General features: G+C 35.7%; 7 protein-coding genes and 2 pseudogenes across 11 annotated transcripts; 4 read left to right on the top strand and 5 right to left on the bottom strand.

Moving 5' to 3' along the window:
* The first annotated feature begins 121 nt into the window (after positions 1–121).
* On the top strand, positions 122–2,705 carry LOC103841599 (annotated as a pseudogene).
* Positions 2,706–2,985: 280 nt separating this feature from the next.
* LOC103841598 lies at positions 2,986–5,031 on the top strand (annotated as a pseudogene).
* Positions 5,032–5,268: 237 nt separating this feature from the next.
* LOC103841597 (autophagy-related protein 3-like) lies at positions 5,269–6,608 on the bottom strand. The gene is given in 5 exon segments (XM_033280162.1): positions 5,269–5,489; positions 5,656–5,786; positions 5,789–5,821; positions 5,895–6,011; positions 6,394–6,608. Coding segments are annotated over 5 exon segments (477 nt in total). The 5' UTR covers positions 6,428–6,608; the 3' UTR covers positions 5,269–5,327.
* A 15-nt stretch (positions 6,609–6,623) lies between these two features.
* LOC103841594 (probable aquaporin SIP2-1) lies at positions 6,624–8,009 on the top strand. The gene is made up of 3 exons (XM_009118148.3): positions 6,624–7,040; positions 7,133–7,393; positions 7,472–8,009. Exons 1-3 carry the CDS (start codon positions 6,762–6,764, stop codon positions 7,634–7,636), a joined length of 705 nt encoding a protein of 234 aa, XP_009116396.1. The 5' UTR covers positions 6,624–6,761; the 3' UTR covers positions 7,637–8,009.
* Positions 7,777–10,242, bottom strand: LOC103841596 (magnesium-protoporphyrin IX monomethyl ester [oxidative] cyclase, chloroplastic). Its single transcript, XM_009118149.3, has 5 exons — positions 9,711–10,242; positions 8,810–8,874; positions 8,399–8,726; positions 8,227–8,325; positions 7,777–8,145 (listed from the first exon to the last, which is right to left on the bottom strand). Exons 1-5 carry the CDS (start codon positions 10,182–10,184, stop codon positions 7,882–7,884), a joined length of 1,230 nt encoding a protein of 409 aa, XP_009116397.1. The 5' UTR covers positions 10,185–10,242; the 3' UTR covers positions 7,777–7,881.
* Positions 10,243–10,427: 185 nt separating this feature from the next.
* On the bottom strand, positions 10,428–14,213 carry LOC103841593 (probable protein S-acyltransferase 4). 5 transcript variants are annotated; one of them, XM_033280092.1, is made up of 6 exons: positions 13,204–13,260; positions 12,646–12,834; positions 12,257–12,565; positions 11,537–11,770; positions 10,826–11,460; positions 10,428–10,748 (listed from the first exon to the last, which is right to left on the bottom strand). In XM_033280092.1, exons 1-5 carry the CDS (start codon positions 13,258–13,260, stop codon positions 10,828–10,830), a joined length of 1,422 nt encoding a protein of 473 aa, XP_033135983.1. In that variant the 3' UTR covers positions 10,428–10,748; positions 10,826–10,827. The 5 variants fall into 5 exon arrangements, with proteins under 5 accessions (XP_033135983.1, XP_033135985.1, XP_009116394.1 ...); XM_033280094.1 differs by having other exon boundaries at positions 10,430–10,726; positions 12,257–12,576; positions 13,204–14,213; XM_009118146.3 differs by having other exon boundaries at positions 10,430–10,726.
* A 118-nt stretch (positions 14,214–14,331) lies between these two features.
* LOC103841591 (probable protein S-acyltransferase 1) lies at positions 14,332–16,551 on the bottom strand. Its single transcript, XM_009118145.3, has 5 exons — positions 16,247–16,551; positions 15,722–15,901; positions 15,372–15,638; positions 15,066–15,287; positions 14,332–14,983 (listed from the first exon to the last, which is right to left on the bottom strand). Exons 1-5 carry the CDS (start codon positions 16,301–16,303, stop codon positions 14,768–14,770), a joined length of 942 nt encoding a protein of 313 aa, XP_009116393.2. The 5' UTR covers positions 16,304–16,551; the 3' UTR covers positions 14,332–14,767.
* A 242-nt stretch (positions 16,552–16,793) lies between these two features.
* LOC103841589 (50S ribosomal protein 5, chloroplastic) lies at positions 16,794–17,625 on the top strand. Its single transcript, XM_009118143.3, has 2 exons — positions 16,794–16,988; positions 17,158–17,625. Exons 1-2 carry the CDS (start codon positions 16,913–16,915, stop codon positions 17,511–17,513), a joined length of 432 nt encoding a protein of 143 aa, XP_009116391.1. The 5' UTR covers positions 16,794–16,912; the 3' UTR covers positions 17,514–17,625.
* Positions 17,578–20,564, bottom strand: LOC103841590 (aladin). The gene is made up of 14 exons (XM_009118144.3): positions 20,413–20,564; positions 20,293–20,348; positions 20,048–20,212; positions 19,745–19,859; positions 19,572–19,671; positions 19,297–19,476; positions 19,163–19,221; positions 18,871–18,958; positions 18,702–18,783; positions 18,404–18,503; positions 18,281–18,332; positions 18,059–18,196; positions 17,883–17,970; positions 17,578–17,795 (listed from the first exon to the last, which is right to left on the bottom strand). Exons 1-14 carry the CDS (start codon positions 20,468–20,470, stop codon positions 17,748–17,750), a joined length of 1,329 nt encoding a protein of 442 aa, XP_009116392.1. The 5' UTR covers positions 20,471–20,564; the 3' UTR covers positions 17,578–17,747.
* Positions 20,565–27,981: the final 7,417 nt, after the last annotated feature.

The following is a 27,981-nucleotide window of genomic DNA, read 5'->3' as shown; positions in this document are numbered from 1 at the left end:
AGCATCATCTAATAAATATTGATATTAAAATATACCATATATATGTTACTATCATTTAAATTTAATTATATATCATATCAAATAAAAAAATAGTTTTTCGATTGCCCTTTATAAAATTTATTTATATGTTTGCACCAATTTAATTATATAAGTAGTAGATAATGACTTTTTAATTATTCAATATATATATATTATTTCATAATATGTTATAAACATATAATATATAGAATAAGTTATATATATATATATAATGTTCATCCCGTGCAAGGCGCGGATCTTAACCTAGTTTTTATTATTCATGTGTGTGAAAATTAAGTTTGAGATAAACATGTAGTGATGTTGGGGTTTAGTTTTTCACGAAATGGATTAAACCATGTTGCTTTACTGCAACTCCACGAATTAAACCATGTTGCTTTACTGCAACTCCACGAATTTTTATGTGCCCATATGCCCAAAGTTCACAAATATAATATCTTCCCTATAATCATGCTAATCAAAGTACAATGTTACGGTAACTAATAAACTGTAACATAAAGAAAAGAGATACATCAAGGCACCGTGTGGCTTTTATATTTCTTGGATTGTTTTCATGAGTGTCTGGTCTTATATCAAGACAAGTAAGATCTTGAAGGGATCATTTAGTATTTGCTAAAGAAGTTTATATCTTGATTGATTGGTTTCTGTTCTAAAAGGATCCTAAAAACAATAATATATGGTGAATTGTGATGAAAAACTTCAAAGCATTTTTGCTTCGGAAGCAACAGTGGAGCTAGTCGAGCTTTTGCCACTTTTTAGATTTTGTATAATTGATTTATTTTCTTAGTTAAATTATCGTGAGGGATCTAATATGTTTTCTGCACTACTTTTAATTTTTTTTTCTATAGTATTTTGTGTAATATGTTTATGATGATGACGACATGAAGCTTATAAAACATTATGGAGTCGAATAATTAAATAAATGAGATCTTATATAGATATTAAGATAAATATAAAACCAGACTGTTGTTGGATTTACTTTATAAACACTTTAAATTTAAATATTAGAATACATATAAATTGGATATTTTCGTCATTTTATCTACAAATAAGTGTAGTTTTCAAAAACAGTTAAACACAGTGTGATCTTCAAAATATAAATTCATAAGAAGGTATTTTTCCAAATTCTATATTAAAATGAAAAAAAAAAACAACTAGTCTGAATATCTCCTTTTTCTTGGTTAACAAGTCTTTCCCAATGCTCACGGATACTTTCCTTTTTCACTTTTCCTTTTAAGGTTTAACCGTTTAAGTCATATTTTTTAAAAGCAATTTTAACGAATATACAAAAAAAGGAAAATGTGTATTTTTGCCTTTTCTTTCTAAATTAAAATTCTCTATATAAACCATACGTGACTCAGATAGTTTCTTATTCGTGTAAAAACCCTAATCGAGTGAAGGAAAACGACGATGACGACGGAGATCGAACCAAAACAGTCACTACAAAAGCTGAGTCTCAAATCAGTAAAGCGAGCTCTTGATGTTTTCTCCCCCGCTCATGATGATCAACTCGCTCCGCCTGATCCGGAAAGCAAAAAGATTCGGCTTTCTCACAAGTTTCAAGTTGCATTTGGAGGTGTAGAGCCCGTGAGTAAGCAGTCTATACGTAGAGCTGAATATAATAATAACGAGCAGATAGCTTCATCCAATGCTCTTGCCCTTCCAGGTCCAGAAGGAGCAGAGTGGCATGCACCATGGAAGAATTACACCAGGGGCACTTGGGGTGGGTTAGATCTGTTGCATTTGACCCAAGTAATGAATGGTTTTGCACTGGTTCAGCTGATCGTACCATTAAGGTATGGGATGTAGCGAGTGGAGTTCTGAAGCTCACACTTACTGGACATATTGGGCAAGTACGAGGCCTTGCTGTAAGCAACAAAGATACCTCCTACATGTTCTCTGCTGGTGATGACAAGCAAGTCAAATGCTGGGACCTTGAGCAGAATAAGGTTATCCGATCTTATCATGGCCATCTTTCTGGCGTCTACTGTTTAGCTCTTCATCCAACTCTGGACGTTTTACTAACCGGAGGGCGAGACTCTGTCTGCAGGGTGTGGGATATCCGTACGAAGACGCAGAGTTTTGCACTCTCGGGACATGACAAAGACGTTTGTTCCGTCTTCACCCCTCCAACCCACCCTCCTCAAGTTGTTACCGGATCTCATGATTCCACCATTAAATTTTGGGACCTTCGATATGGTAGAACAATGACAACTCTAACGAATCATAAGAAAGCTGTCAGAGCAATGGCGCTCCATCCAAAAGAGAATGAGAATGCTTTTGTTTCTGCATCGGCTGATAACATCAATAAGTTTAGCCTTAATCCTAAGGGAGAGTTTCGCCACAACATGCTTTCTCAGCAAAGAGCTACAATCAACGCAGTGGCTGTGAATGAGGATGGCGTAATGGTCACTGGAGGTGATAATGGAAGCTTATGGTTCTGGGATTGGAAGAGTGGTCACAGTTTCCAACAGGCGGAAGCTATTGTACAGCCTGGTTCGCTGGAGAGTGAAGCTGGTATATATGCAGCGTGTTACGATCAGACGGGTTCAAGGCTGGTAACGTGTGAGGCAGACAAGACCATAAAGATGTGGAAGGAAGACGACAACGCAACTCCTGAAACCCATCCTCTTAACTTCAGACCTCCCAAAGAGATCAGACGCTTCTGAGGTCTCTCTCTCTCTCGCACACCTCTATCTAGTTATCTCAAACTCAAGTCAGAGGAATCACTAATCTTACAAATGTAAGATGCTTTCACCAGTTTCTCCCCAAGATAAACTAATGTTAATTGTAGTTTTGCAAGAGTGTTGAAGCCATTATTGTGGACAAGGGCATCTCAGTATGAAGATTTTCTCCAATAAATATGATAAATATATGAATTATGATAGAGCAGTTTATAAGTTAAATGACATACGTGACTCCATTCATAAGTCACAAACCTTCACAAACACACATCACATTCACCTTCTCTCAAACTTTTTAGGTGACGACAGTCTTTTACAATGGAGAAACTACTTGGTGGTCAAACAAGGAATGGAGCGTCAAAGACCAAGATCGTCTGCACACTTGGACCGGCGTCTAGGTCCGTTGAGATGATTGAGAAGCTTCTTAGAGCCGGCATGAACGTAGCCCGGTTCAATTTCTCCCATGGTTCTCACGAGTACCATCAAGAAACCCGAGATAATCTTAGAACCGCCATGCAGAACACTGGTATTCTCTGCGCCGTCATGCTCGACACAAAGGTATAATATATTACACACAATTTATTAAATTTAAAAATATCCTTATGCATGGTGGGTTTAATTTTAACAATTGGTTTAATTCTGTTTTGTAGGGTCCTGAAATACGAACCGGTTTTCTCAAGGAAGGCAAACCGATAGAACTAATCCAAGGTCAAGAGATCACAATCTCAATCGATTACACTATAAAAGGAGACTCGAACGTTATCTCGATGAGCTACAAGAAACTTGCGGAGGACGTCAATCCTGGTGACGTGGTTCTCTGTTCTGACGGAACAATCTCTCTAACTGTCTTGTCCTGTGACACGTATCTCGGTCTTGTCCGTTGCCGATGTGAGAACTCTGCGGTTCTTGGAGAAAGAAAGAACGTTAATCTCCCTGGAATAGTAGTTGATCTCCCGACACTTACAGAGAAAGACAAAGAGGATATACTTCAATGGGGAGTTCCGAACAAAATCAACATCATTGCTTTATCCTTTGTTCGTAAAGGATCTGACCTAGATGAGGTCAGGGATTTTCTTGGAGTGCACGCAAAGAGCATCATGCTTGTGTCAAAGGTGAGTGGTAAAATAAATAAAACAAATTTTATTTTCTTTGTAGTCAAGTCTACTCCTTAGCCCTAAGTGCTACCAATAGGGTATTATCAAATATATTTTTTTCTTGGTTATATACTAATGTTTTGATGATATTTGATGACGTGGCAGGTTGAAAATCAAGGAGTGGCGAACGTAGATGAGATTATGGAGAAGACTGATGCGTTCATTGTGGCTAGAGGCGACTTGGGGATGGAGATTCCGACGTGGAAGATATTTAGGGCTCAGAAGAAGATGATCGAGAAGGCTAATGCACTCGGGAAACCAATCGTCACAGCTACACAGATGCTCGAGTCTATGACAAAAGCTCCTCGTCCGACAAGAGCCGAAGCCACAGACGTGGCCAACGCTGTTCTAGACGGCACTGACTGCGTCATGCTCAGCGGCGAAACAGCAGCCGGAGCTCACCCGAGGCTGCCGTGAAAACAATGTCGATGATCTGCAAAGAGGCGGAGGAGTATCTAGACTACGAAGCTGTTCCGTTGCCGTTATCCACAATCGAGAGCGAAGCTGCTTCAGACTTTTTGACGGCGTGGAAGCTGAACGCGAAGGCGATCGTGGTGGTCACCAAGGGCGGATACACGGCGGAGCTTGTGGCCAAGTACCGGCCTAGCGTTCCGATTCTCACGGTGGTTGAACAGGAGTGCCCTGAGGAGGCGGCTAGTGTGGCGAGTCGTGGTTTGGTTTACCGTGGGATCGTTCCGGTGATAGCGACGGGAGGGTCCACGGAGGAGAAGGTTAGATTCGCGGTGGAAGTCGCAAAGAAGAAGGAGATCTGTAAGGGTGGAGACTTGGTGGTGACGTTTCGCATGATCAATGGTTCCTCTGTCGTGGAGACTCTGTTGGTTGACTAGGCACTTTTTGAGACTTTATGGTTAATTTTCAAGTTTCAGATATTTGTGGGGTCAAAATTAATTTTGATATTTTTCAGATTTAGACAATACTTTTGAATAATTGATAATCGAGATGATATCTACACTAATCTTTCACATTCATTTGTGTTTTTTTATTTTCCGCGTTTCGTTACCGTCTTTCAAACGCTGACGCTTTATACTCGTTTCCCAAACTCGAGAATCTTTTATTTCATGGTGACAAAGCCAAAGGACCAAAGAGAACACAACCTCTTATTGTCGGAATGCTGACTCCCACCAACACTCTTATTGTCGGAAAGCTGACTCACACCAACATTATTATTTAATATTATAACCTAATTCACAAGCCACTAAAAGAGCATCATTATCCTAGATACTCAACTAGGGTCTCTTATTTATTTTATATTACTTTTAAGCAATAAATATGTGTTAAGAGACTCTTTTAAGAGACACCAACATTTTTGTGCTCCAATGCTAGTCTCTTAGTTAAGGTTTCTTAAAACAAAAAAATTATTGAACATTGTTTTCTTAAAAATGTTGAAGTGTTATGATTTTGCTAAGTGAAGTGAAGTGTTATGAGTTTGCTATTAAGCCAAAAGAATGAGAGAATCAAGATAACAAAGCAGTGGGAAATTCGTTGGGTATGTTAAGACATGATGCTTACGTTGAGTGTTATCATCTGTACGAGTTCGGAGAATGTTATCATCATCAGGTTCATGAGCCACAAGATAAGTTGACTGAAGAGTTGCCTGACTCCAAGAAGAGAAAGATTTGTCAACTACTGATAGACCAAGAAACTATAAAAAAGAGATATATTTTCGAAGGCAAAACACAGCTACACATGCCTAGAAACTTGATCATTCATGTCACGATTAAAAGGCATTCATCAAAGACCAATGAACAAAAGAAACGCACCGTATCATTTTCCACCACATTGTCAGCCTCATCAAACTCTTCCATATCTGGAATATCATCATCCTCTTCCTCAGCTCCAAAATACGTTGGTATTGATCGTATACCGCTTTTCTCGTTTATATCCAAGGCACCATGGACGGCTAGTTCTCATCTTCGTTGACTTTATCTGTAGCAAATATCAAGACAAAAGATTAAATGTGAGAAATACGGATTAGGCAAAACACTAAACTAATCTTCACCTTTCGGTTTCCCATGTGTAGCCAGCCAACCATCATCATCTTCATCATCAACCAACACTTCTCCTCCAGCAGCTTCATATTCCTCTGCCACAGATGCAGCTTTCCGTAGACAAGGTACTGTTCAAACCGTAGACGTAAGAGAATGTGCATACATAAACAACAAATCAAACATAAAAGAAGCTCAGATTCAGCCAAGCTCAAATTAAACATCAAGAGCTTTATCACTAACTTAGAGATACCCATTAAGAGAATGTGCATACATAAACAACAAGTCATAACTTTGGTTGATCTCATCACAATCTCACAAACTTGTATATAAAAACACTAAAAGTCAATGGCTTTATCACTAACTTAGAGATACCCATTCACCTGTATTCCTCTGCGATCAAGTTTACAGCTAACCCATATCGTATAATTGCAAAATTCACAATCCTCAAAAACTAAATATCGAAACTTTGAATTCACATTCATCAATAAGAACTCAGACTTTATAGCTAACCATGAACATGTAGGGCACTTGGAGACGAGATCATCGCCGGCGAGCACGAACTCGCTGACGTTGAGGACTCCCTTCTCCTTGAACGCCGAGGTCGTACGACAACCACCGAGAGAAACGCTGACCGATAATCATCGAAGAGAGATCAAGGACGAGATTTTGGAATCTAAACCGGCTGAAAGAGAGATAGAGATGAGAGACGCTTAATAGACAGCGATAATGATGCTCTAAGAACCAATCATAATCTTGATTCTTTTCTCTTAAACGGTCCTTACTTGTCTCACACGCCATCTTTAATATCCACTATGGAAAAGTTTGCTTCTCTGTTTCTTTCTGAGATTTTTTGTTGTTTCTCATAGTTGGAATCAAAGATGAGTCGAATCAGTATAGTGGTTTCTGATCTGGTACTGTCCTTCATGTGGATATGGTCAGGAGTTCTTGTCAGCATCTTAGTCCACGGCGTACTTGGATTTAGCCGCAATGTAACGACCGGCGAGATCGTCGGATATACATTCTCTGTCATCTCCATGTTCATCTTCGCTTTTCTTCAGAAACTCACCAAAGGCGGACATTATAATCCTGTGGCCGCTTTGGCTTCCGGTGGCTTCGGCAGTTTCATCTTCACCATCATGGTTCGAGTCCCCGCCGAGGTTTGGTTTCGTTTACTTTTCTAAGTGATCTCTCGATCTTCCACATTGTGTGAGGAGGTTAAAGGCTCTGTTTTATGCTCTGTTTTTCAAAGGTGATAGGATCAATCCTTGCGGTTAAGCATATCATTCACGTTTTCCCTGAGATTGGAAAAGGACCAAAACTAAACGTATCAATCCATCAAGGCGCTTTAACCGAGGGGGTACTAACTTTTTTCACTGTACTGATCTCAATGGAACTATCAAGAAAGATCCCTGGAAGTTTCTTCATGAAGACTTGGATTAGTAGTATTGCTAAGTTATCTCTCCATGTTCTTGGAGCTGATCTAACCGGCGGCTGCATGAATCCAGCAGCGGTATTAAAAATAGTATTTGTGATTTTTAAACAAAGTATTTATCTCTTTGTTTATTTGCTTTGTGTGGTATCTTTGTAGGTTATGGGATGGGCTTATGCACTCGGTGAACATATAGCAAAAGAGCATTTACTTGTGTATTGGCTTGGACCTGTGATGGCTACGTTGCTTGCTGTTTGGTTCTTCAATGCTGTGTTTAAGCCTCTGACTAAAGAACAAGAGAAACCTAAGGCTAAATCTGACTGAGAAATGAGTTTTAGCTCTCATATTAATTTAGTGAATCATTTCTTATTAGATTTCATAATGTATTTTTTAAATGTAGCATACTCAACTATATCAATCAGTTCAAAAATCTGAATTTTGGTGAATGTGATTGGTAGATGCAGTAAAAGTATTTGGTTTATTACTACAATAAAACGAGGTTTCTCAGTTTAGATCATTCAATTACAAGAAATCAAGAACCAGCCTTCAAAGACTTGGCATTGAAGCTACTAATAGACAAGATTAGGCTCAAACTCAGCGAAATCAACAGATCCAGACTCAACAGGAGGCATGAGATAAGCAGCCAATATCTCAGAGACCAAACCAGCAATGAGAGGAATCCTCTTGAGGTTCTTGACAAAGGAAGGATCATCGGTTTGTCCTACAGCCATCAGCTTCTCATTGATCACAACCATTCTATCTAGCTTCCTCTTGAACTCAGGGTTCTCAACATCCAGCACCGCCGGGAATATTCTTGCTGTGGTACGGTTTGTCTGAAACAAAATCTCAACATTTTCAGACACACACACAGCTTACTTACTATATTAATCTTTTCTGGTTTCAAGTTACTTTACCTCGATGATGACGTGCATGTCAAACTCCTTTGTGTTTAGCCCAATACCCTCGTAGAAATCAGTTCTTTGACAGTCGTTGAGGTACATTGTCACATAAACCTGCAAAAACCAATCCTCTTACCGGTTAGGATTTGGAAGTAGAGGAATCAAGAGAGTTGAAGTGTTTACTAACCGAGAGGCAGAAGAAACGAGACCAGAGCTTGGCTTGCCAGTCATTGAGGAACTGAGGCTGAGCTTTCATCAAAGCAGAGAAGAAATCTCCATGACGGTTCTCGTCTTGGCACCAGTTCTCAAAGTACTTGAAGATTGGGTAACATTGGAACTCAGGGTTTTGCTTGAGGTGTCTGTAGATTGTGATGTATCTCCAGTACCCGATTTTCTCGGACAAGTAAGTGGCGTAGAAGATGAACTTTGGTTTGAAGAAAGTGTATTTCCTTGCCTTTGTTAAGAAACCCAAGTCAAGAGCCAAGTTGAAATCAGACAAACCTTTGTTCAAGAACCTGCAAGAAAAAAGTTTGTTTACCAATTCAAGAACAAACAGTCAAAAAAAAAGAAGAGAGGTTCCTTTGTTGGGAGATCTTACCCGGCATGTCTTGCTTCATCTCTGGACATAAGAGAGAAGATCTCAGCCACAACAGGGTTTGTTTTCTGCATTGCCATAAGATAAAAAAAAAAATTAAGACCAAGCCAATGAAACAACGTTCAGTCTCATTTGTCCTTAACTCCACTTAATGAGTAGCTTCAAGCATTGATGTAGACAAGAAACACCAAACCAAGAACAAGTCTAGAAACTAAGCATGTGGCATATTTATCCGAAGCTGAAGAACCAAACCGAATTACATAAATATCCGGAAGGATTCTATATTTCTCGAACCAAAAAAAACCGGAACTAAAACAAAACCGAGAACCGAATGGATACCCAAATTTTAAAATAAATATTATATACCTAAAAATATTATATTTAGTTTATAAATTACCAAATATCTTAAAATACTATTTATAAACCAAATCATCCAAAAATCCCAAATTATCTAAATTTTCTTTACCCGGAATATTTAAAATTATCCAAATTACCCCACATTTTTATCATAACAACTGAATAACCTGGCAATTAATATAAAAAACCTTAACTATTCAATAATTTTACTTATATTATCCAAAGGTATCCGAAAAAACGGAACAGAACCAATACCAAACTGGACTCGGATTTTTTTGGATAATAGATGGTTCTTAGTTTTGTTACTAAAACCAAATCATCGAAAACTAAAATAATCAAAATAACCAAACAAAACTGAACCAAATTTTGTAAATAACTGAACTGTTCCTAAATCTCTAAGAACCCAGAAAAACTGAAAACCAAAACACCCAAATTAAACCGAATCGAAAACCAAACACCATGCCTACTAGAAACACACAAAACTGACACTAGAAGCTACGTACTCACTTAAAAAATTTCGAATTAGTAACATTCTCAATAAAGATACCTTGAGCCTTCTACCAAGCTCCTTGTAGAGAAGGAAACCAGAGAACTCAGCAGTACAAGACCTTTCAAGAAACTCAACGAAGATCTGTCTGAGAGGTCCCTGCAACTTGTCAGCTGCTTCTTTAAACTCCTTGTTCCTCACGAAATGTGTCTGATTGTAATCAGTCTTAAACTCTTGAAGCAGAGCAATGAACTCTTCCTCGTTAAGGTTCTTGTTGATCTCCGTGTTGAAAAGCTGCTCCATCTCCTCGAAGTCCGTCGTGTAGAACCTCGGTGTCAGAAGCGACTCCTGAATCTCTTTCTTCGTGCCCTTCTTGGACTTAGAGGTTGCGGTGGCCGGAGGCGGCGGCGTGGAGGTGGCTGACATTCTGATCACGGTGGAGAAACGTCGGTTGGTGAGGCATGTCCTTGCGTTAGAGAGCTTTGGAGATGCGAATTTGGAGATTGGCTTCACTAACATCATTTCAGCTGCCATTGTTAGAGTTTCGGAAGCAGTAGAGAGAGAGAGCAAGGAGCTAGAGGAAGAAGGTGAGGCTGTGAGGAGTTTTGTAATGAAAAAATCTCATCCAGTGAAAATCTGAGCTCTGGTGTGGGCGCTTGACACGTGGCGAAATGTTGTTGGTTACTCTTGATTGCATTGTGTTCTTGATAATAAATAGGTGATAGATGAAAAAATTAACAAATATAAAATTAAAATCAACCAACCAATATGTAAATAAATAGGGGAAAATAATTCAGAAATACAATTTGTATACATTACAAATTACAAATTCGTGGTCCAAATCTTTTTAAAAACAAAAATATGAGAAAATATGTGGAGCTGGTGATATCCAGATGAGACATTCTGGTAATATAAACACAACTAGAAATTTTAAATAAATAAAAAAATCTAATGCTCAAGCTCACGAAACCTACAATGTTTCTTATTTCTGGATTTTTTTTTCTCAACAATTATATGAAACACAGTTAAAAGAATGATAAAGAACGATCTCCACTTCTCCAGCTTCAAGCCCTTCTCTAGCAAGTTACAAAGAGAGTACTGTTAGGGCTGAGACAATTGGTTTCTTCTAGAGCAAGTAACACATAGATAAGAGAGGTGAGTCTTAATTTTGTTACCTCTATTTACGAAGCATTGGTGAAGTAGACTGAGGAGAGCTTGTTCCATCTTCAGATCTTGCGTTTGTATATACACTTCCGGCACTCCATTTTTGTTCATACCCTTCATTCTTTTCTTCATCATCACTCGAGACTCCAACGCGCTTCCCTGCAAATCCATCATCATCACTTGAAGATCCTCTTGACTCTTGTCCCTCTCTCTGATCCTTGTTAACACCACTTTCACTGGTAAAAAAAGGGTCAAAAGGAGGGATGATTGCCTCATTCTGATCATGATGGTGGTGGTGATGATGATCTTTGGACTTCAAGTCATCCTCCTCACAATCATCCTCAAGGTCTTCATAGTTTAGATTCCTGAGAAGCTCAGGGAGTGAGTAACTTTTTCTACCCTCATCAACAACCCTTCCACCTCCCATTTCAATATCTATCTTCTCTTTCGAGTTAACTAGACTTTGGCCTGGATTTGAAGTAGGAGTTTCAACCATCATATAGTCTTCTTCCTTCACAAATGATCTAAACTTGTTCATAGATGGAGGAATCTTAGAGAGAAATATCTCCCATATATTCCCTAGTACCCCCTTGTTGTATGGATTCTCCTTCTTATCATATCGGTACCGAAAATTCTCATAAGTAGTCTGCACAAAACAGATTCACCATTAGATGAATCTTAAACACGAAAGATTGAATAAAGAGATGGATCTTTCTAATCACCTGGTTAGTGCAGATGAGATAAGAATGAAATATAGTGAGTCCACCAACAAACCAAACGGTAATGAAGCAGTAAACTATGAGAATATCCGATAAAACATCTTCAGATATAGCTTTCCAGATGCTAATCCTCTCATCCATATGTCTTTGAAATATGTTCATCCAAGAAAACGCAAACACATATATGCACAGAGTGGTTGATGTTGATATAAACATGAAGAAGAACCGGTAATTTCTCTGCAACAAAAAAGAGAGTTGGAACATTCTCAAAACACATAGTTCTCAAGAAACATCTAAAAACAAACTCATTTTGTTAAACTCGTGTTTATCATAGGCTTCCAATTAAAAACTAATTGGTAGCAAGTAGACTGATTTTAACTCTTTATATATTACTTAATTCTTTTAAACTCCAGATTTATCTCACATACCATCGATGATTGGTTCTTATCGGTCAGAAATCTCAAAATTTAAGATATTTATACACGGTCAAGGGGATTAGTACAACAGTTATGCTCGGTCGAAAGGGTCTAGTATAACAGTTGTACCGGCTAGAAGGTTATATCGATTAGGGTTTTAGAATGTTCCGGATCTGGATTTTGATACCATGTTAAATTAGATTCTAAACTAAAATTAATCAACAATAAATGGACTGACCATAACCTTTGCGTATTACTTAAGATTACTTAAGGCTCCCTTAAAATTTAAGACATTTACTTAACTTACCAGTCCAATGCACTGACCAACCCAAGGGCAGTGATGATCAAATCTCTGTACACAGTTGTTGCAGATGGAACAATGAGAAGCACGAGGTGGACGGTAAAGCAAACAAGTGTCACAGAACTTGACTTTTACGGTATGGCCATTAACCTTAACATCTTTGACTCTTGGTAGCCTTATATTTGGTGTTCTACCACTAACCCATTCCATGGAAGGAGTAGTTGAATCAGGTACATCATCTGATTCAGGAGGCTTTAAACTTCTAGGGACAATCCCGGGGTCTCGACCAGATGTCATGAATAGGAAGAATATGTCCTGTAAGAAAACTACTGAAACTTTAGTTTCATTAAGACAGTCAAGTCATCATCTATAGCGTTGGAAAGATTAAGACATACCAAAAGGGTGAGGATCCAAGACACGGCGAGAATTGGAATAGAGAGTTTTGGATGCTTGGTGCGAGGATCTTCCATTTTTAAGTACATTTTTACAAGGAACGTCACGGAGGGAGCAAGGATCAAGATGGTTGTTAGATATAGAGATGATGCGTCTGGACCAAAGATTAACCTCCCGCCACATAGAAATTTCTGGAGGATCAAAAGTCAATGAAGAATCAAGAAGCATGAAAAGCTTAGAGGAGCTTGCAGTGTAATCACTAGCAATGGCCTAAAGTTTCCATATATGAATCAATCAAGACTCAAAGATACTATACAACTGAAACTAGTCAAACAATGCTAAGGAATGATCTAAGAACACAACAACTAAACTGAATCAAAGCACATCTTTTGTATCTAATAACAAAAGTAGCAAAATCAAAAGTCTGAAAGTCTATGACTTGGACTCAAAGAACACTATGCGAGTCTCATGTCAAAATATTGTGTGATCAATATTCTCCAGACAAGCGAAGATTAAACTTGAAACGAAAGCAAAAAGACAAAAGAAAGTTGAGAACTTACATTGCTTCCCCTCCAAACTTGATAGAGCCTCTTTAGTTTAGTCTCATTCCAAGCCATAGCTTAAGCCTTAAGGGTTGAAATCAGAAAGAGAAAAACACCAAAGTAAGGAACTTTCGAACAACCCAGAATCAGAAACCCATGGGAGAATCCAAAACTGATCAGGAAAAAGGATCAAATCAGGAAGAAAATTAAAACCCAGAAAGGAGCAAACTCTGATTCACAATTTCAAAACACTTGAATGTGATTGTAGTTCAAGAGGAGAGAAACAGGAATATTGAAGCTGTCCTCTCTCACTCGAAATCACAAGAAGATTACTTTCAGATGTTCGCAAATTTCGATCCCTTTTCGCCTTTGCAAAAAAAAAAAAAAATATTTTTTTATTTTATTCGCTTTGTCATTGCCGAATAATTAGATTGGAGTTCATGTCTTAACGAGAACATGGTATGTATTGTAATAAGGAAAAGTGGATTATGCGAATAGGATGTTTGTAAGTTTCTTGTTTAGTGTTTAGATTTCTTTAATTAATTGTTTATTTGATGGTCGGCCAACTATATATATCTAAAAATGATAAATTGGTGAGCTGTGAAAGACAAGTTCAAGCCATGCCATGCCTTCATCAAACGTGCTTCACACATAGATTTCTTTCTCTCTCTTATTTTATTAGTCTCCTTAAATAATGCTTAGCTTCTGCAAGATTAAAAGGTTTATTTGTTAGTCTGTTCTATTATATAGGAGGAGTCTACATCCAAAACCTTTTTAACATTCATAGTCAAACAGAAAGGAAGTCAACTTGATTAAAGATTATAAAAATAAAATAAGATGATGATAGTGACTAGTGGATGTTATATATACAGGATTTGTTCAATTGGTAAAAGTATGTTGAGTCTTTTGTCTAACGTAGAATTACTACATAAAATGTCAACAAGTATTTACATTTTTTTGAAAATATTTTAAGTTATTTTAATCACTTTAGAGTATTTTGGTGAAGTTTGTTAGTTAAAAATGAATATTAAAATTTTATAGTTTTGGATGAGATTAGTAAGTGGTTTAACAAAATTCATAATAAATTTTAAATTCTACCTAAATCCTTCGAAAAGTTTACTAACAACCCCTGCTAGTTATATTTTTACTGTGATAAAATATTTCTGCGTTGTATTCAGTCTTTTCTCTTTTTTATTGTAAAACACTGTAAGATCCAAGAAACACCACGCAGTATATAAACCCTATACAATAAAATACACCAAATTGAATTACCACACAAGACAGCACTATATATTATACACTAATTCTCCTAGCTCTTGTTCTAAATGCGAAAAGGTTTTGACATTTTGATGAGTAAAGACAGAGGTACATGGCTTTGAATTACAACTGTTTGGTATTGTTTTGCCCTATCTTGATCTCACATCCGCCCTCGAGTTTCTCCTTAAATTCCCTGGTCTCTGTTAAACCGTGCCAATCCATGCAGCGCCTTCATCTACACTTATCTTCTTGACAGTTGTCTCAATGTTAGTTCCATACTCCAGCTTCTGAAGGCCCATAATTGCAGCTACCATGACCTGGTTTGCTACTGCTCATTTCCATGTCTCGGAGACCCAAAGGCTCTGACCACCTCTGAGGCAATAGAACCCACCTCCACATCTTCTTCTTGCACCCAATCTCTAAAATTTACCAAAGGTGGTGGGATTTTACCCAATAACAGCTCCTTAAAGTTCTTTAATACACCCTTTCTGTAAGGGTTCTCCTTCTTATCATAATGGTACCGAAAACTCTCACTCGTCGTCTGAAAAACACATAACAAAAAGAATCAGACAAACAACAATACTTAATAAGTGTAGCTTGCTGAAGAAGCTAAAGAAACTTGCCTGGTTGGTACAGATTAAGTAGAAGTGGAAGACAGTAAGTCCACCAACAAACCATACGGAAACAAAGCAGTAAAGAGCGAGAACACCTAGTATTAAGTCATCAGCGATGAGGAGATAGAATTGGCCATGGACTTCAAGCATGCTGACCAATGAGAAGGCAAATATGTAGATGCAGAGGAGTGTGGAACATGATATGAAACATACGAAGAACGGATAGTTACGCTGCAAAAAAAAACATCAAGAAGATCCTACTCAGCTCTTTGCTTAGGTTACAAGAAATGATTTTTTCAGGGAATAAAGACTTACCAAGGCGATGCACTGTCCTACCCATGGGCAATGATGATCAAACCTTTGGACACAGTTGTTGCAGGTTGAGCAGTGAGAGGCGCGAGGAGGACGGTATAGCTTACATGTATCACAGAACTTAACCTTTACAGTGAAGCCATTCACAATTATATCTTTCGTTCGAGGTAGTTTTGCTTTGTTACTCGCCCATTCAAGTGTAGGAGCTTCTTTGCTCCTTGGGATGATCCCAGGGTCTCTCGTTGATGTCAAGAAGAGAAACGTGAAGTCCTGGATACAAAACAAGAAGTAAGAGAAGCAGGAAGTTGGTTCTTTAAGTATGTTGCTTGGATTGCAAGGTAAGAGATTTATACCATGATTGTGAGAAGAGCTGCACCAATCATAATCAGAGAATGGAATAAAGGGCGGCGATCTCCGATCAAGAAAGCTATTCTGATGCAAAAAGTGATAGATGGGCCTCCTATCATACATGTGGTCAAAAGAAGAGAAGATGCGTCTGGACCAAACACTAGTCTCCCCCCGCATAAAAATTTCTGAACACAGAACAATAGAGATAATCAATCCACTTCAGACCAATATAGACAGCAAATAAGATCTTGCTTTAACTCTAATCACTAGATGTGACACAAGAAACAGTCATATACACATGGATCTATAAGGCTATTTCAAAAACTAAAAGGCTAAAACATATGAAGATGATCTTACGGCTCTTTTAAGAGTAACACAAACTCTAGAACAGAGAAACCATAATAACTAGAAACTCGGGGTAATTCTTAGTTTCTATTGCCACTCAAACCATTATGTGGTTCATAAAATGAATCATTACAGAAAAAAATATGAGTCAGTAAGACAGCACAGAACACAAGAAGATGTGTTACATTTTTGCCGGGCCAGACTTGATAAATCCTTTTACGCTCATGATTCTGACAAGACATGGCGTTTTATTGGTCGGGGAATGAAACTGACAGATTGTTCTTCGCTATTACAGTCTTAAAGTCCACGTTCAAAACACCCACATGTTCATCTCCTGTTTCTTCTTGCCGTGTTCTTGATCTCTCTCTCGCCGCCTGTGAATGAAACAGGCGATGTCAAGAACCCTTTCCTACCTTTTCTGATAATGGTTTTGTGTTTGAAAGATCTGATATTTTTCTCTCTCCCTCCATAGATATGCCCTCCTCCATTGGAAGTTCCTCGACACCATCATCAACATCATTTCTCTGGAACAACCTTAACATAGCTTTCTCGCCATCTCACAACAGGAAAGCCAAGTGTCGTGAGTTATATAACTTCTGTTCAAACCGAATCAAACTATGCTAAACATAACCAACCCGAATTGGAAACAAACAGTCGGTTCGGTTTATAATTGAACCGGTAATCAAAGCTAAACCGGAGTAACAACAATAAATATCGAAATTCGAATCCATACCAAATAGCAAACCGGATTGGTTCGGATCAAATCCAATCCGTTCATTAAAAGCTTATCCAGAAACTAAAAAAAACTTCAAATGAATGTCTGAAGGCGAAATTTCTTCCATTCGAAGAAGATGGCTCTTCTCTGTTTCAATCCTCTCGCTCCCCTCTCTTCTCAAAGGCTTCAACTTTCGTCCTTCGCTTCACCAGGTCCGCATCTTCACTTGTTTCTCTAGTCCCATTACGTATTGCCTTTAGCAACTCGTTCTTAGTTCCTGGGCTACCTCAGTTTCTTAAAGCTCCGATCTTCCGGGTTGTTGTTAAGGTTTACTCGTGAAAGCTCTAATCTTTTGGTTTCTTCATTGTTTTAAATCTTCAGTTCTCAGCCTTAAACCTAACACCGTCGAGTCTAAGAACAGAGCCTCTCTCGGTGCTTACAACTTGAGCAGTGGATATAGAAGAGCTGTGATTGTGAAGGCAGCTGCTTCTGGAGTTGACGGAGCTGAGCCCGAGAGCAATGAGGAACCACCTAAGACTGTCGTCGCTGCTGTTCCAGTTGATAAACTACCATTGGAATCGAAAGAAGCTAAAGAGAAGCTACTCCTGGAACAGAGGATGAAGATGAAGCTAGCCAAGAAGATTAGGCTACGCAGGAAACGTCTGGTTCGTAAGCGTAAGCTGAGGAAGAAGGGTCGTTGGCCTCCTTCCAAGATGAAGAAGCTCAAGAATGTTTAGAGCTGATGCTGATCTCTTCTCTCTCTCTCTTATTTGAATTTGTTTTGTAATGTTGTTTGTAAACTTTCTGGAACCATTGTTTTGGATTAATCTCAAGGTGAGTTATTTAAAAGGATTCATTACAAAGAGTGAACAGTCTATAGATAGAACCATTACAAAGAGATGGTAGTTTATAGATGGAGGCAAAAAGTTTGGAGCTTGCACTGAACCATTTTGTTATCAAGGAAGAACATCTCAGCGGAAGATAAGAGGATAGGTGCAGCAGAATCCAGTGCTCCAACACTGCAATAAAGTTCATTTTTGAAAATATTGATTAAGAAAACATATACTTTGCAATGTAAGAGATTTTACTTTAAGCATATGGCTTACCACGGAGAGGAGAGGACCTTGCTTGAACTTGTCATGGAATGAAAGGGAGAGAGCTTCAGGGTTTTCTCCAGGGCCTCTGATGAAACCACTATGAACATAAAAGCATAGATTATTGTTTGCATTTAGACTATGCACAAAAGAAGGGCAAGACTGAAATCATTTCAGATATTACTTACACAAGTGATGCTGATACAATAGGTGTCCTTCGAGTGTCGTATATAGCAATCAATCCTTTGTAATTTTCATCACCTCCTTTGTATGACACAACCAATCTCTCCCCAGATGCATCCCACGCTATTTTCTTGATTCCATCGCTGGTTGAAAACCACATAAATGAGAAAACAATCAAACAAAGGCATCTCTGTGGATTTAGTTTTAACAGTAAGCAGATCATTTACCTGCCAGTCATAGAAGCTAACTCTGGTAACTCAACTGGTAACAGATGGGCATCTGAAAAAATATCAAAACAAAAGGATTGGTATGCTAACTAAGTACGCATACTTCAAAACATTTATGCATACCCAAGGATGGTGGCTTGGATGAGAAATGAACAGAGCCCAGTGTTAAAGATTTTGAAAACGAAATCAAGATGAAACGTCCTTCCGGATCCCATAATGCTCCCTATTAGACAAGTGTCAGTAAGTATCATAGATTAGTCCATTACACAGAAAATGAAACACAGTTGTAATTTCATACATCAAAAAAGGGACACATTCTATGCTTAGTATATTCAATGCATGCCCTCATGCAACAAAACAGCTTCTAACAATAATGCTTATCAATCAACAGTCCTATGTATTGAGCCACAATAGAGTTTACCGTGACAGATCCAGATCCTGTAGACAAAGACCATGGCTCTGATGTCCATGTGTTTGTTTCCCAAAGGCAAAATGTCCCATCACTGTAATAAGAAAGGAAACATAGAAACACATCAAACATGAAATTGATTTCGACATCTGGAAAATAAGAAAGAGAGTCGATGTCTTACAATCTTGATGCAAAGAAGTAGTCCCCTGTGGGTGACCACTTCAGCATTGAGATGCCACCTAGTCCCCTTCGAATAGGTGTCCCTGCCCCTGCAAGATGTAATATAGATCACAGTCAGAAAACTAAATCCAGTTATGCAGGAAGTATTCTTCTCATCCAAGAAAGAAAGTACTATACAAGAGCAAGAAAACAAGTTATGTCCCATTAACGATTTACACATGATTACTTATACTTCCAGAGCTATGTGGAGGTGAAGCATTGAGAAAAGTGTTATTTAAGGCTCCTTCAATTACCTTGAGAAACATCCCATATGGTGAAAGATGAGCTGTCATATGAAGCTGATGCCAAATATGTGAAAATATGTCAAGGGATAACATGAGTTAACAGAAAAAACCAAAACAATATAGCATAAACATTTTCAGGATATCGTCCACAGGGGCTCCACGAGAGAGCACTGATCTGCTCATCATTTTGACACCGGAGAAAATCCACCAAGATCCAGCGAGCTCCAGATCCTCGAGAGAGACTTCCCCTCAATGAAGAACCACCACTTCTAACCAAAGCCATGTTACCTGGATAGGAAGCAGTCCATATGCATATCCCTCCCCTGTTTCAGTAGAAGCAATTGTTACTTGATCATATATGAAACTATCTAATAACAGAAAGTAGATTGTATTCAGGGGAGGCCATATAAGAACCCACCGACAGGCTACGGAGATGGATTTTCCACCATTAGGCCTCCACTCAAGGGCTTTAACACTTCTCTGAGAATCACTTGTCAGTAAGCAAGGCTCTTTCTCATCTGCACAAAAGGAGAATATCAAACCGTATGCATACGATTCTCCAAAACGTTATGCACTAGAAGCAATACAGACCTTTGTCCTCGTAGTCACGAATTGATACTTGATTAGCACCAGATATAAAGGCAATAATATGCTTCCCTTGATGCCAACTCACTCCCTGAAGATCAATCTCTGACAAAAGACTTACCTAGAAACACGATGTGCATCAAAGAAAAGATGATTCATACCAACATCTACAGAAAATGTCAACTAGAAGTTGCAGAGAACACCAATCCTAAACGACCTTACACATTAAACATACGAAAAGGATTTAACTTTTGTAATTAAACAGAATGCTAAAGCATGGTGACATGGTCCTTAAGTCAAAGTTCTTACATCGATGGGGCGTAGAATCTGTTTAAGAGAGTCTGCAACCATCCCTTGCAGTGTAGCCACCAGTCCTTTTCGCTCAACAACTCCCTTATCACCACTCTCTTGACCTTCGCTTTCCTCAAGAGACGCAGGTCCAGCCTCGAACGAAACAGGGCTAAACACCATTCCCTGTTATGACGGAAAGCATGTAACTTTAGCCCTTTTAGCTAACGGGTATCATCAAGTACGAACAAGGAACGTAAACGTACGAGAATCTTTCCGTAAGTCTCCTGAGCTCGATCATCGGAGAAGCTCTGAGCCGTAACTGCATCCAGTTAACAAACGAATCAGCTGGGTGGAAAGTGAGAAAGGAGAAAGCTTTTACTTACTCAAGTCTCTGTTGATCTCGCAGACGGTGACGGAACCGGGATGAGGAAATGACGCCATTGTCACTTTTCTCTCCGACTCAGAAACGGAGCGAGGGATATTGATTTGATTTAGGGTTTTGAAATTTGATTTAGGGGTTTTGGTTTGTAAACAAAGGGCAGGTATATACTTAAATTAATAAAATATTGCTGTTTCAGTATTATTTTTATTTTTTTTTGGAAAATATCATAAATATATCTCATCCCCTATACATTAAAAGAGAAGTCACTTTAGTGATTTCTGCTGAGGTGGCACTCATATAGAGCTTTTCAGGAAAAAAGTTATAATTCTATTGGCTGGTTTTTTTTGAATTTTTCTTTTTCATTTATTTTAATCAATCGCTTATGTAGACAAACCCAAAACAATTGTCGATTTCGTTAAGTCCATATATAGGTAGGGGATAATAATTATCGATTTAGTTTAGCCTTGGGTATCCTTTCGGGTTCGGGTCGGGTATTTCGGATTTTCGGGTATTTCGGATTTTCGGGTATTTCGGTATAGAGGTGTAGAACCCGTTCGGGTATTTCTGTACTTCGGGTCGGGTTCGGGTATTTTTAGTTCGGATTCGGTTATTTCGGATCTGGTTCGGATATTTAGATTTTGAAAAAAAAAATTAAAATTTTCATTTCTCAAGTTTCTTATATTTAAAAATATAACTTTCAGTTAACTAATTTTTTTATTTTTAATAGATTGAATAGTTAATAGATTTGGACATAACATTTTAAAACTAAAAATGCATTAATTTAGTTATTTCGTTTAAATTTCGGATGTAACTTTTTGTTAATTTTTTAAATAAAAAACTTGACATGCATTTTAAGTGAGTAGCAAATCATTTTTTTCGTAATTGTATGTATATCATATGAACTTAAAGTATGTGTAGTATCAATATAAATATTTTATATAAAATGAGAGATGTAAACTAAAAATATAAGGTTAATTATACATATGTTTGGTTATCTTTGGATATCCATTCGGGTTCGGGTATTATCCGTTCGGGTTCGGGTATCCAATCTCTCCTTATTCAATACCCGTTCGGGTATTTTGCTACTTCGGTTCAGATTTCAGTTCGGGTTTTTCGGATCGGGTTCGGGTGCCACTTCGGATATCGGGTAAAGTGCCCACCCCTACTAATTAGGTTATTTTTTTTAATAACTTACCTTTCTAATATGGATTACTTGCGCAAGTTTAAATCATTAAATATGCAAATAACTTATTGACAAAATTTGTTTTTAATAACTTACCTTTCTAATATAGATTACTTGCGCAAGTTGAAATCATTAAATATGCAAATCACTTATTCACAATATGGATTACTTGCGCAAGTTGAAATCATTAAATTTTATCGATTTAGTTTACCTTTGGGCAAGATTTAGAATTAAGACAAATATTAAAAACTTTCCTTATTATTCAAACGGTAAACTTGCGCATGTTGATATCATATTTATTATATTGCTTACACAATATTTTAATGTTTCTAATTAGGTTGTTTGTTTTTAATAACTTACCTTTCTAATATGGATTACTTGCGCAAGTTAAAATCATATCATATGCAAATCATTTTTTGACAATACACATTTAATATCTTTCTTTAAACGATTTTATTATTTATTGTGCAAAATATTAAAATCATTAATATGATAATAAATCGACTGTATATATATAGGAGACACCCAAGGTCTTAAAATACAAACATTCTCTTTTCATTCTTTAAAATATTATTCACAAATCTCTCCTCTCATACTATTAAGGTATTACGACAATGCTGCTTGTGTGCTAAGAAAAATGTGTTTAGACGCAAAGGCTCATCATCTTTAGAACCCTGAACTCAACTCTTTGTGTCTTGTCTCCAAAAAAGCATGTCTGGTATATCTTTTCCATGTGTTGAATACTGGTAACGACAATATGGTCTTCCTTTTTTTATATGTAGACCCGGTCGTGAGAGTGATAGTGATCCAGAAAACCTTGATTGAGCATGCTGAGAAGCTTCGCAAAGTTAAAACAGTTCTTGAAGAGGTTCTTTAGTACTTTCTCTCTCTTTGTTGAATATTGTCCGGAAAAGTATTACATAGTATCATTTAGTAATACTATCTTATATCATTTTTTTCTGTTGAATATACTATCTTATAAGTAAGCTAGCATTATGCATTTTTTATTTAATTCATGAGGTCATTTTCTCATAGCAGAGAACCTTTTGGAATGGCGCAGGGAGAAAATTTCTCAGGGATATACAGTAAGGTTCAACTGAAGCCGCTGAAGTGGGATAGTGAAGGCGAAGAATAAAGACCTGTAGAGGCCCTTATGATTCTTAAATACGGCGGTGTTCTAACTCACGCTGGTAGAAAACAGGTGTTTACATACTCTACAATTTAATTTGTCATTGTTATATATATATATGTTTTCCAAATATGGAAGAATTGTTTAACTTATTGGCGTTTAACATCACTTGCCATATAATCTAACGAATATTACAAATAATAATTTATGGAAACTATTCTCGAAATTATTGAAAGACTAATAATGTTTTATTTATTACTTTTAATATTTATAACGTATAAAATAAAATGAACGAAATTTTATATAAGATAATTATAATAGTTTTATCCTCTACTTGATGAACTGTGTTCGAATATAATTATATAATAACTATTTTAAATATTACAAAATCCAAAAATGTTTATTAATATTATTTTTAAATTATTTATCGTTGTTTAAAGAATAAATTTATCATAATTTTAAAATAATTTATAAAATGCTTACAAAATGCAAGGCAAAGTTGCACTTTCAAGAGTTAAGTCGAGATCTGGATTAAAAATCCTAATAACTGGTAAAGAAGGGAAACCGAAGACAAAAACATTGAATGTTGTCTACAAACAAATTTTTCAGAATATTCCGTAGTCACGGTACGTAATTTTAATCTACTTTTTTCAAATATAAATTTTAAAATATATAAACTGTTACAATTATTTATTTTTTGTATTTGCCAGATGGGTTGTGATGAGTTAGGAGATCGATGATGGTATGTCAATTTAATATTATTTTATGTTCAATAAAATTTAGAAATTTATAAATCTATCAAATAATGTTAACCCGTCAAATTGCTTACAAAATTTATTTAATTTTTTGCACGTTTCTAATTGAATTTGCTTTCTTTATCGAGAAATGTACTTCATAAATGTTTAATAACTTACCTTTCTAATATGGATTACTTGCGCAAGTTGAAATCAATATATATGCAAATCACTTATTCACAATATGGATTACTTGCGCAAGTTGAAATCATTAAATATTATCGATTTAGTTTACCCTTGGGCAAGATTTAGAATTAAGACAATATTAAAAACTTTCCTTATTATTCTTTTTTTTTTTTTTGACATCAACTTTCCTTATTATTCAAACGGTAAACTTGCGCATGTTGATATCATATTTATTACATTGCTTACAAAATATTTTAATGTTTCAAATTAGGTTGTTTGTTTTTAATAACTTACCTTTCTAGTATGGATTACTTGCGCAAGTTAAAATCATATCATATGCAAATCATTTTTTGACAATACACATTTAATATCTTTCTTTAAACGATTTCATTATTTATTGTGCAAAATATTGTGCGTCATTGATATGAGAAATAAATCGACTGTATATATATATATGAGACACCCAAGGTCTTGAAATACAAACATTCTCTTTTCATTCTTTAAAATATTATTCACAAATCTCTCCTCTCATACTATTAAGGTATTACGCCGATGCTGCTTGTGTGCTAAGAAAAATGTGTTTAGACGCAAAGGCTCCTCATCTTTCATCGACTCTGCCACCCACTTTGCCTTGGAAGTATTATATGCTACTTGATGAATCGACTCTGCCACCCACTTTCATCGACTCTGCCTCCCACTTTACCTTGGAAGTATTATAGAAAGATTAATAATGTTTTATTTCTTACTTTTAATATTTATATACTATAAAATACAATGAACGAAATTTTATATAAGATAATTATAATAGTTTTATACTCGACTTGATGAATTATGTTCGAATATAATTATATAATAATTATTTCAAATATTAAAAAATCCAAAAATGGTTATTAATATTATTTTTAAATTATTTATCGTTGCTTAAAGAATAAATTTATCATAATTTTAAAATAATTTATAAAATGCTTACAAAATGCAAGGCCAAGTTTCAGTTTCAAGAGTTAAGTCGAGATCTGGATTAAAAATCCTAATAACTGGTAAAGAAAGGAAGCCGCAGACAAAAATATTGAATGTTGTCTACAAACAAGTTTTTCAGAATATTTCGTAGTCACGGTACGTAATTTTAATCTACTTTTTTTTCAAATACAAATTTTAAAATGAATAAACTGTTGCAATTATTTATTTTTTGTATTTGCTAGATAGGTTGTGATGAGTTAGGAGACCGATGACGGTATGTCAATTTAATATTATTTCCTGTTCAATAAAATTTAGAAATTTATAAATCTATCAAATAATGTTAACCCGTCAAATTGCTTACAAAATTTATTTAATTTTTTGCAAGTTTCTAATTGAATTTACTTTCTTTATCGAGAAATGTACTTCATAATTTATATTATTTATGGATAACATTTTGATTTTTATTATATTTTCTTTTAATATGTCTACATAAATGTTTGCTTATTATTTATGGAAAAATAATATTATTCACCTAAAATAAAGAATTATGAAACATATACAATACAATTCAAATTAATGATAATATAAAATCTGTTACTTCTAAAACTATACACTATTTATTCTATTTTTTGAATGAAAGTATCTTCGTAAACACACAAAATATTTTGTGACGTTGCAATTATACATACACACAATATCTGCCTCTTCATACTGACGTTACTGTGTTCCCTCTCGTGAGGTACGGACCGAGAGAGAACACAGGGTACGGACCGATCATGTTTTTAAGTCCGCACAGGGTGCGGGCCGGTCACCTAGTATACATTAAAAGATAAGTCACTTTAGTGATTTCTGCTGAGGTGGCAGTTATAATTCTATTGGCTGGTTTTTTTAAAAAAAAAATTTCATTTATTTTAATCAATTACTTATGTAAACAAGCCCAAAACTATTGTCGATTTTGTTAAGCCCATATATAGCTAGGGAATAATAATTATCGATTTAGTTTAGCCTTGGGTACCCGTTCGGGTTCGGATCAGGTATTTCGAATTTTCGGGTATTTCAGTATAGAGGTGTAGAACTCGTTCAGGTATTTCTGTACTTCGGGTTGGGTTCGGGTATTTTTAGTTCGGATTCGGTTATTTCGGATCTGGTTCGGATATTTAGATTTTGAAAAAAAAAATTAAAATTTTTATTTCTCAAGTTTCTTATATTTAAAAATATAACTTTCAGTTAACTAATTTTTTATTTTTAATAGATTGAATAGTTAATAGATTTGGACATAACATTTTAAAACTAAAAATGCATTAATTTAGTTATTTTTTAAAAAAATTTGGATGTAACTTTTTGTTAATTTTTTAAATAAAAAACTTGACATGCATTTTAAGTGAGTAGCAAATCATTTTTTCGTAATTGTATGTATATCATATGAAGTTAAAGTATGTGTAGTATCAATATAAATAATTTCTATAAAATGAGAGATGTAAACTAAAAATATAAGGTTAATTATACATATGTTCGGTTATCTTCGGATATCCATTCGGGTTCGGGTATTATCCGTTCGGGTTCGGGTATCCAATCTCTCCTTATTCAATACCCGTTCGGGTATTTTGCTACTTCGGTTCGGATTTCAGTTTGAGTTTTTCGGATTGGGTTCGGGTGCCACTTCGGATATCAGGTAAAGTGCCCACCCCTACCAATTAGGTTGTTTGTTTTTAATAACTTACCTTTCTAAAATGGATTACTTGCGCAAGTTGAAATCATTAAATATGCAAATAACTTATTGACAAAATTTATTTTTAATAACTTACCTTTCTAATATAGATTACTTGCGCAAGTTGAAATCATTAAATATGCAAATCACTTATTCATAATATGGATTACTTGCACAATTTGAAATCATTAAATTTTATCGATTTAATTTACCCTTGGGCAAGATTTAGAATTAAGACAAATATTAAAAACTTTCCTTATTATTCAAAGGGTAAATTTGCGCATGTTGATATCATATTTATTATATTGCTTACAAAATATTTTAATGTTTCTAATTAGGTTGTTTGTTTTTAATAACTTACCTTTCTAATATAGATTACTTGCGCAAGTTAAAATCATATCATATGCAAATAATTTTTTGACAATACACATTTAATATCTTTCTTAAACGATTTTATTATTTATTGTGCAAAATATTAAAATCATTAATATGAGAATAAATCAACTGTATATATATATATAGAAGACACCCAAGGTCTTAAAATACAAACATTTTCTTTTCATTCTTTAAAGTATTATTCACAAATCTCTCCTCTCATACTATTAAGGTATTACGATAATGCTGCTTGTGTGCTAAGAAAAAATGTGTTTAGACGCAAAGGCTCCTCATCTTTAGAACCCTGAACTCAACTCTTTGTGTCTTGTCTCCAAAAAGCATGTCTGGTCTATCTTTTCCATGTGTTGAATACTGGTAACGATAATATGGTCTTTCTTTTTTTATATGTAGACCAGGTCGTGAGAGTGATAGTGATCCAGAAAACCTTGATTGAACATGCTGAGAAGCTTCGTCAAGTTAAAGCAGTTCTTGAAGAGGTTCTTTAGTACTTTCTCTCTCTTTGTTGAATATTGTCCGGGAAAGTATTACATAGTATCATTTAGTAATACTATCTTATATCATTTTTTTTGTTGAATATAATATCTTATAAGTAAGCTAGCATTATGCATTTTTTATTTAATTTATAAGGTAATTTTCTCACAGCAGAGAACCTTTTGGAATGGCGCAGGGAGAAAATTTCTCAGGGATATACAGGAAGGTTCAACTGAAGCCGCTGAAGTTGGATGGTGAAGGTGAAGAATAAAGACCTGTAAAAGCCCTTATGATTCTTAAATACGGCGGTGTTCTAACTCACGCTGGTAGAAAACAGGTGTTTACATACTCTACCATTTAATTTGTCATTGTTATATATATATATATATATATATATATATATATATATATATATATATATATATATATGTGTTTCCAAATATGGAAGAATTGTTTAACTTATTGACGTTTATCATCAATTGCCATATAATCTAACGAATATTACAAATAACAATTTATGGAAACTATTCTCGAAATTATTGAAAGACTAATAATGTTTTATTTATTACTTTTAATATTTATAACCTATAAAATAAAATGAACGAAATTTTATATAAGATAATTATAATAGTTTTATCCTCTACTTGATGAACTGTGTTCGAATATAATTATATAATAACTATTTTAAATATTACAAAATCCAAAAATGTTTATTAATATTATTTTTAAATTATTTATCGTTGTTTAAAGAATAAATTTTAAAATAATTTTAAAATAATTTATAAAATGCTTACAAAATACAAGGC

Source organism: Brassica rapa, chromosome A09 (assembly GCF_000309985.2).
Source record: "Brassica rapa cultivar Chiifu-401-42 chromosome A09, CAAS_Brap_v3.01, whole genome shotgun sequence".
Lineage (NCBI taxonomy): Eukaryota > Viridiplantae > Streptophyta > Magnoliopsida > Brassicales > Brassicaceae > Brassica > Brassica rapa.
Note: the sequence above shows the minus strand (reverse complement) of the source record. Positions and strands in the feature narration are given on the sequence as shown.

Coding starts and splice junctions, on each gene's coding strand:
- LOC103841594 (XM_009118148.3), top strand. CDS start 6,762: ATGAGTCGAATCAGTATAGTGGTTTCTGATCTGGTACTGTCCTTCATG. Junction 7,041..7,132: donor TGGTTCGAGTCCCCGCCGAG/GTTTGGTTTCGT, acceptor TGTTTTTCAAAG/GTGATAGGATCAATCCTTGC. Junction 7,394..7,471: donor GCTGCATGAATCCAGCAGCG/GTATTAAAAATA, acceptor GTATCTTTGTAG/GTTATGGGATGGGCTTATGC.
- LOC103841596 (XM_009118149.3), bottom strand. CDS start 10,184: ATGGCAGCTGAAATGATGTTAGTGAAGCCAATCTCCAAATTCGCATCT. Junction 8,326..8,398: donor CTCGTTTCTTCTGCCTCTCG/GTTAGTAAACAC, acceptor TGGTTTTTGCAG/GTTTATGTGACAATGTACCT. Junction 8,146..8,226: donor ACATGCACGTCATCATCGAG/GTAAAGTAACTT, acceptor ATTTTGTTTCAG/ACAAACCGTACCACAGCAAG.
- LOC103841593 (XM_033280092.1), bottom strand. CDS start 13,260: ATGGCTTGGAATGAGACTAAACTAAAGAGGCTCTATCAAGTTTGGAGG. Junction 11,771..12,256: donor TTGGTCAGTGCATTGGACTG/GTAAGTTAAGTA, acceptor TTTTTGTTGCAG/AGAAATTACCGGTTCTTCTT. Junction 11,461..11,536: donor ATCTCATCTGCACTAACCAG/GTGATTAGAAAG, acceptor TGTTTTGTGCAG/ACTACTTATGAGAATTTTCG.
- LOC103841591 (XM_009118145.3), bottom strand. CDS start 16,303: ATGTCTTGTCAGAATCATGAGCGTAAAAGGATTTATCAAGTCTGGCCC. Junction 15,639..15,721: donor CAGCTCTTCTCACAATCATG/GTATAAATCTCT, acceptor TTTTGTATCCAG/GACTTCACGTTTCTCTTCTT. Junction 14,984..15,065: donor ACTTAATCTGTACCAACCAG/GCAAGTTTCTTT, acceptor TGTGTTTTTCAG/ACGACGAGTGAGAGTTTTCG.
- LOC103841589 (XM_009118143.3), top strand. CDS start 16,913: ATGGCTCTTCTCTGTTTCAATCCTCTCGCTCCCCTCTCTTCTCAAAGG. Junction 16,989..17,157: donor TTCGTCCTTCGCTTCACCAG/GTCCGCATCTTC, acceptor TTAAATCTTCAG/TTCTCAGCCTTAAACCTAAC.
- LOC103841590 (XM_009118144.3), bottom strand. CDS start 20,470: ATGGCGTCATTTCCTCATCCCGGTTCCGTCACCGTCTGCGAGATCAAC. Junction 18,959..19,162: donor CATATGGGATGTTTCTCAAG/GTAATTGAAGGA, acceptor TACATCTTGCAG/GGGCAGGGACACCTATTCGA. Junction 18,197..18,280: donor TTAGCTTCTATGACTGGCAG/GTAAATGATCTG, acceptor GTTTTCAACCAG/CGATGGAATCAAGAAAATAG.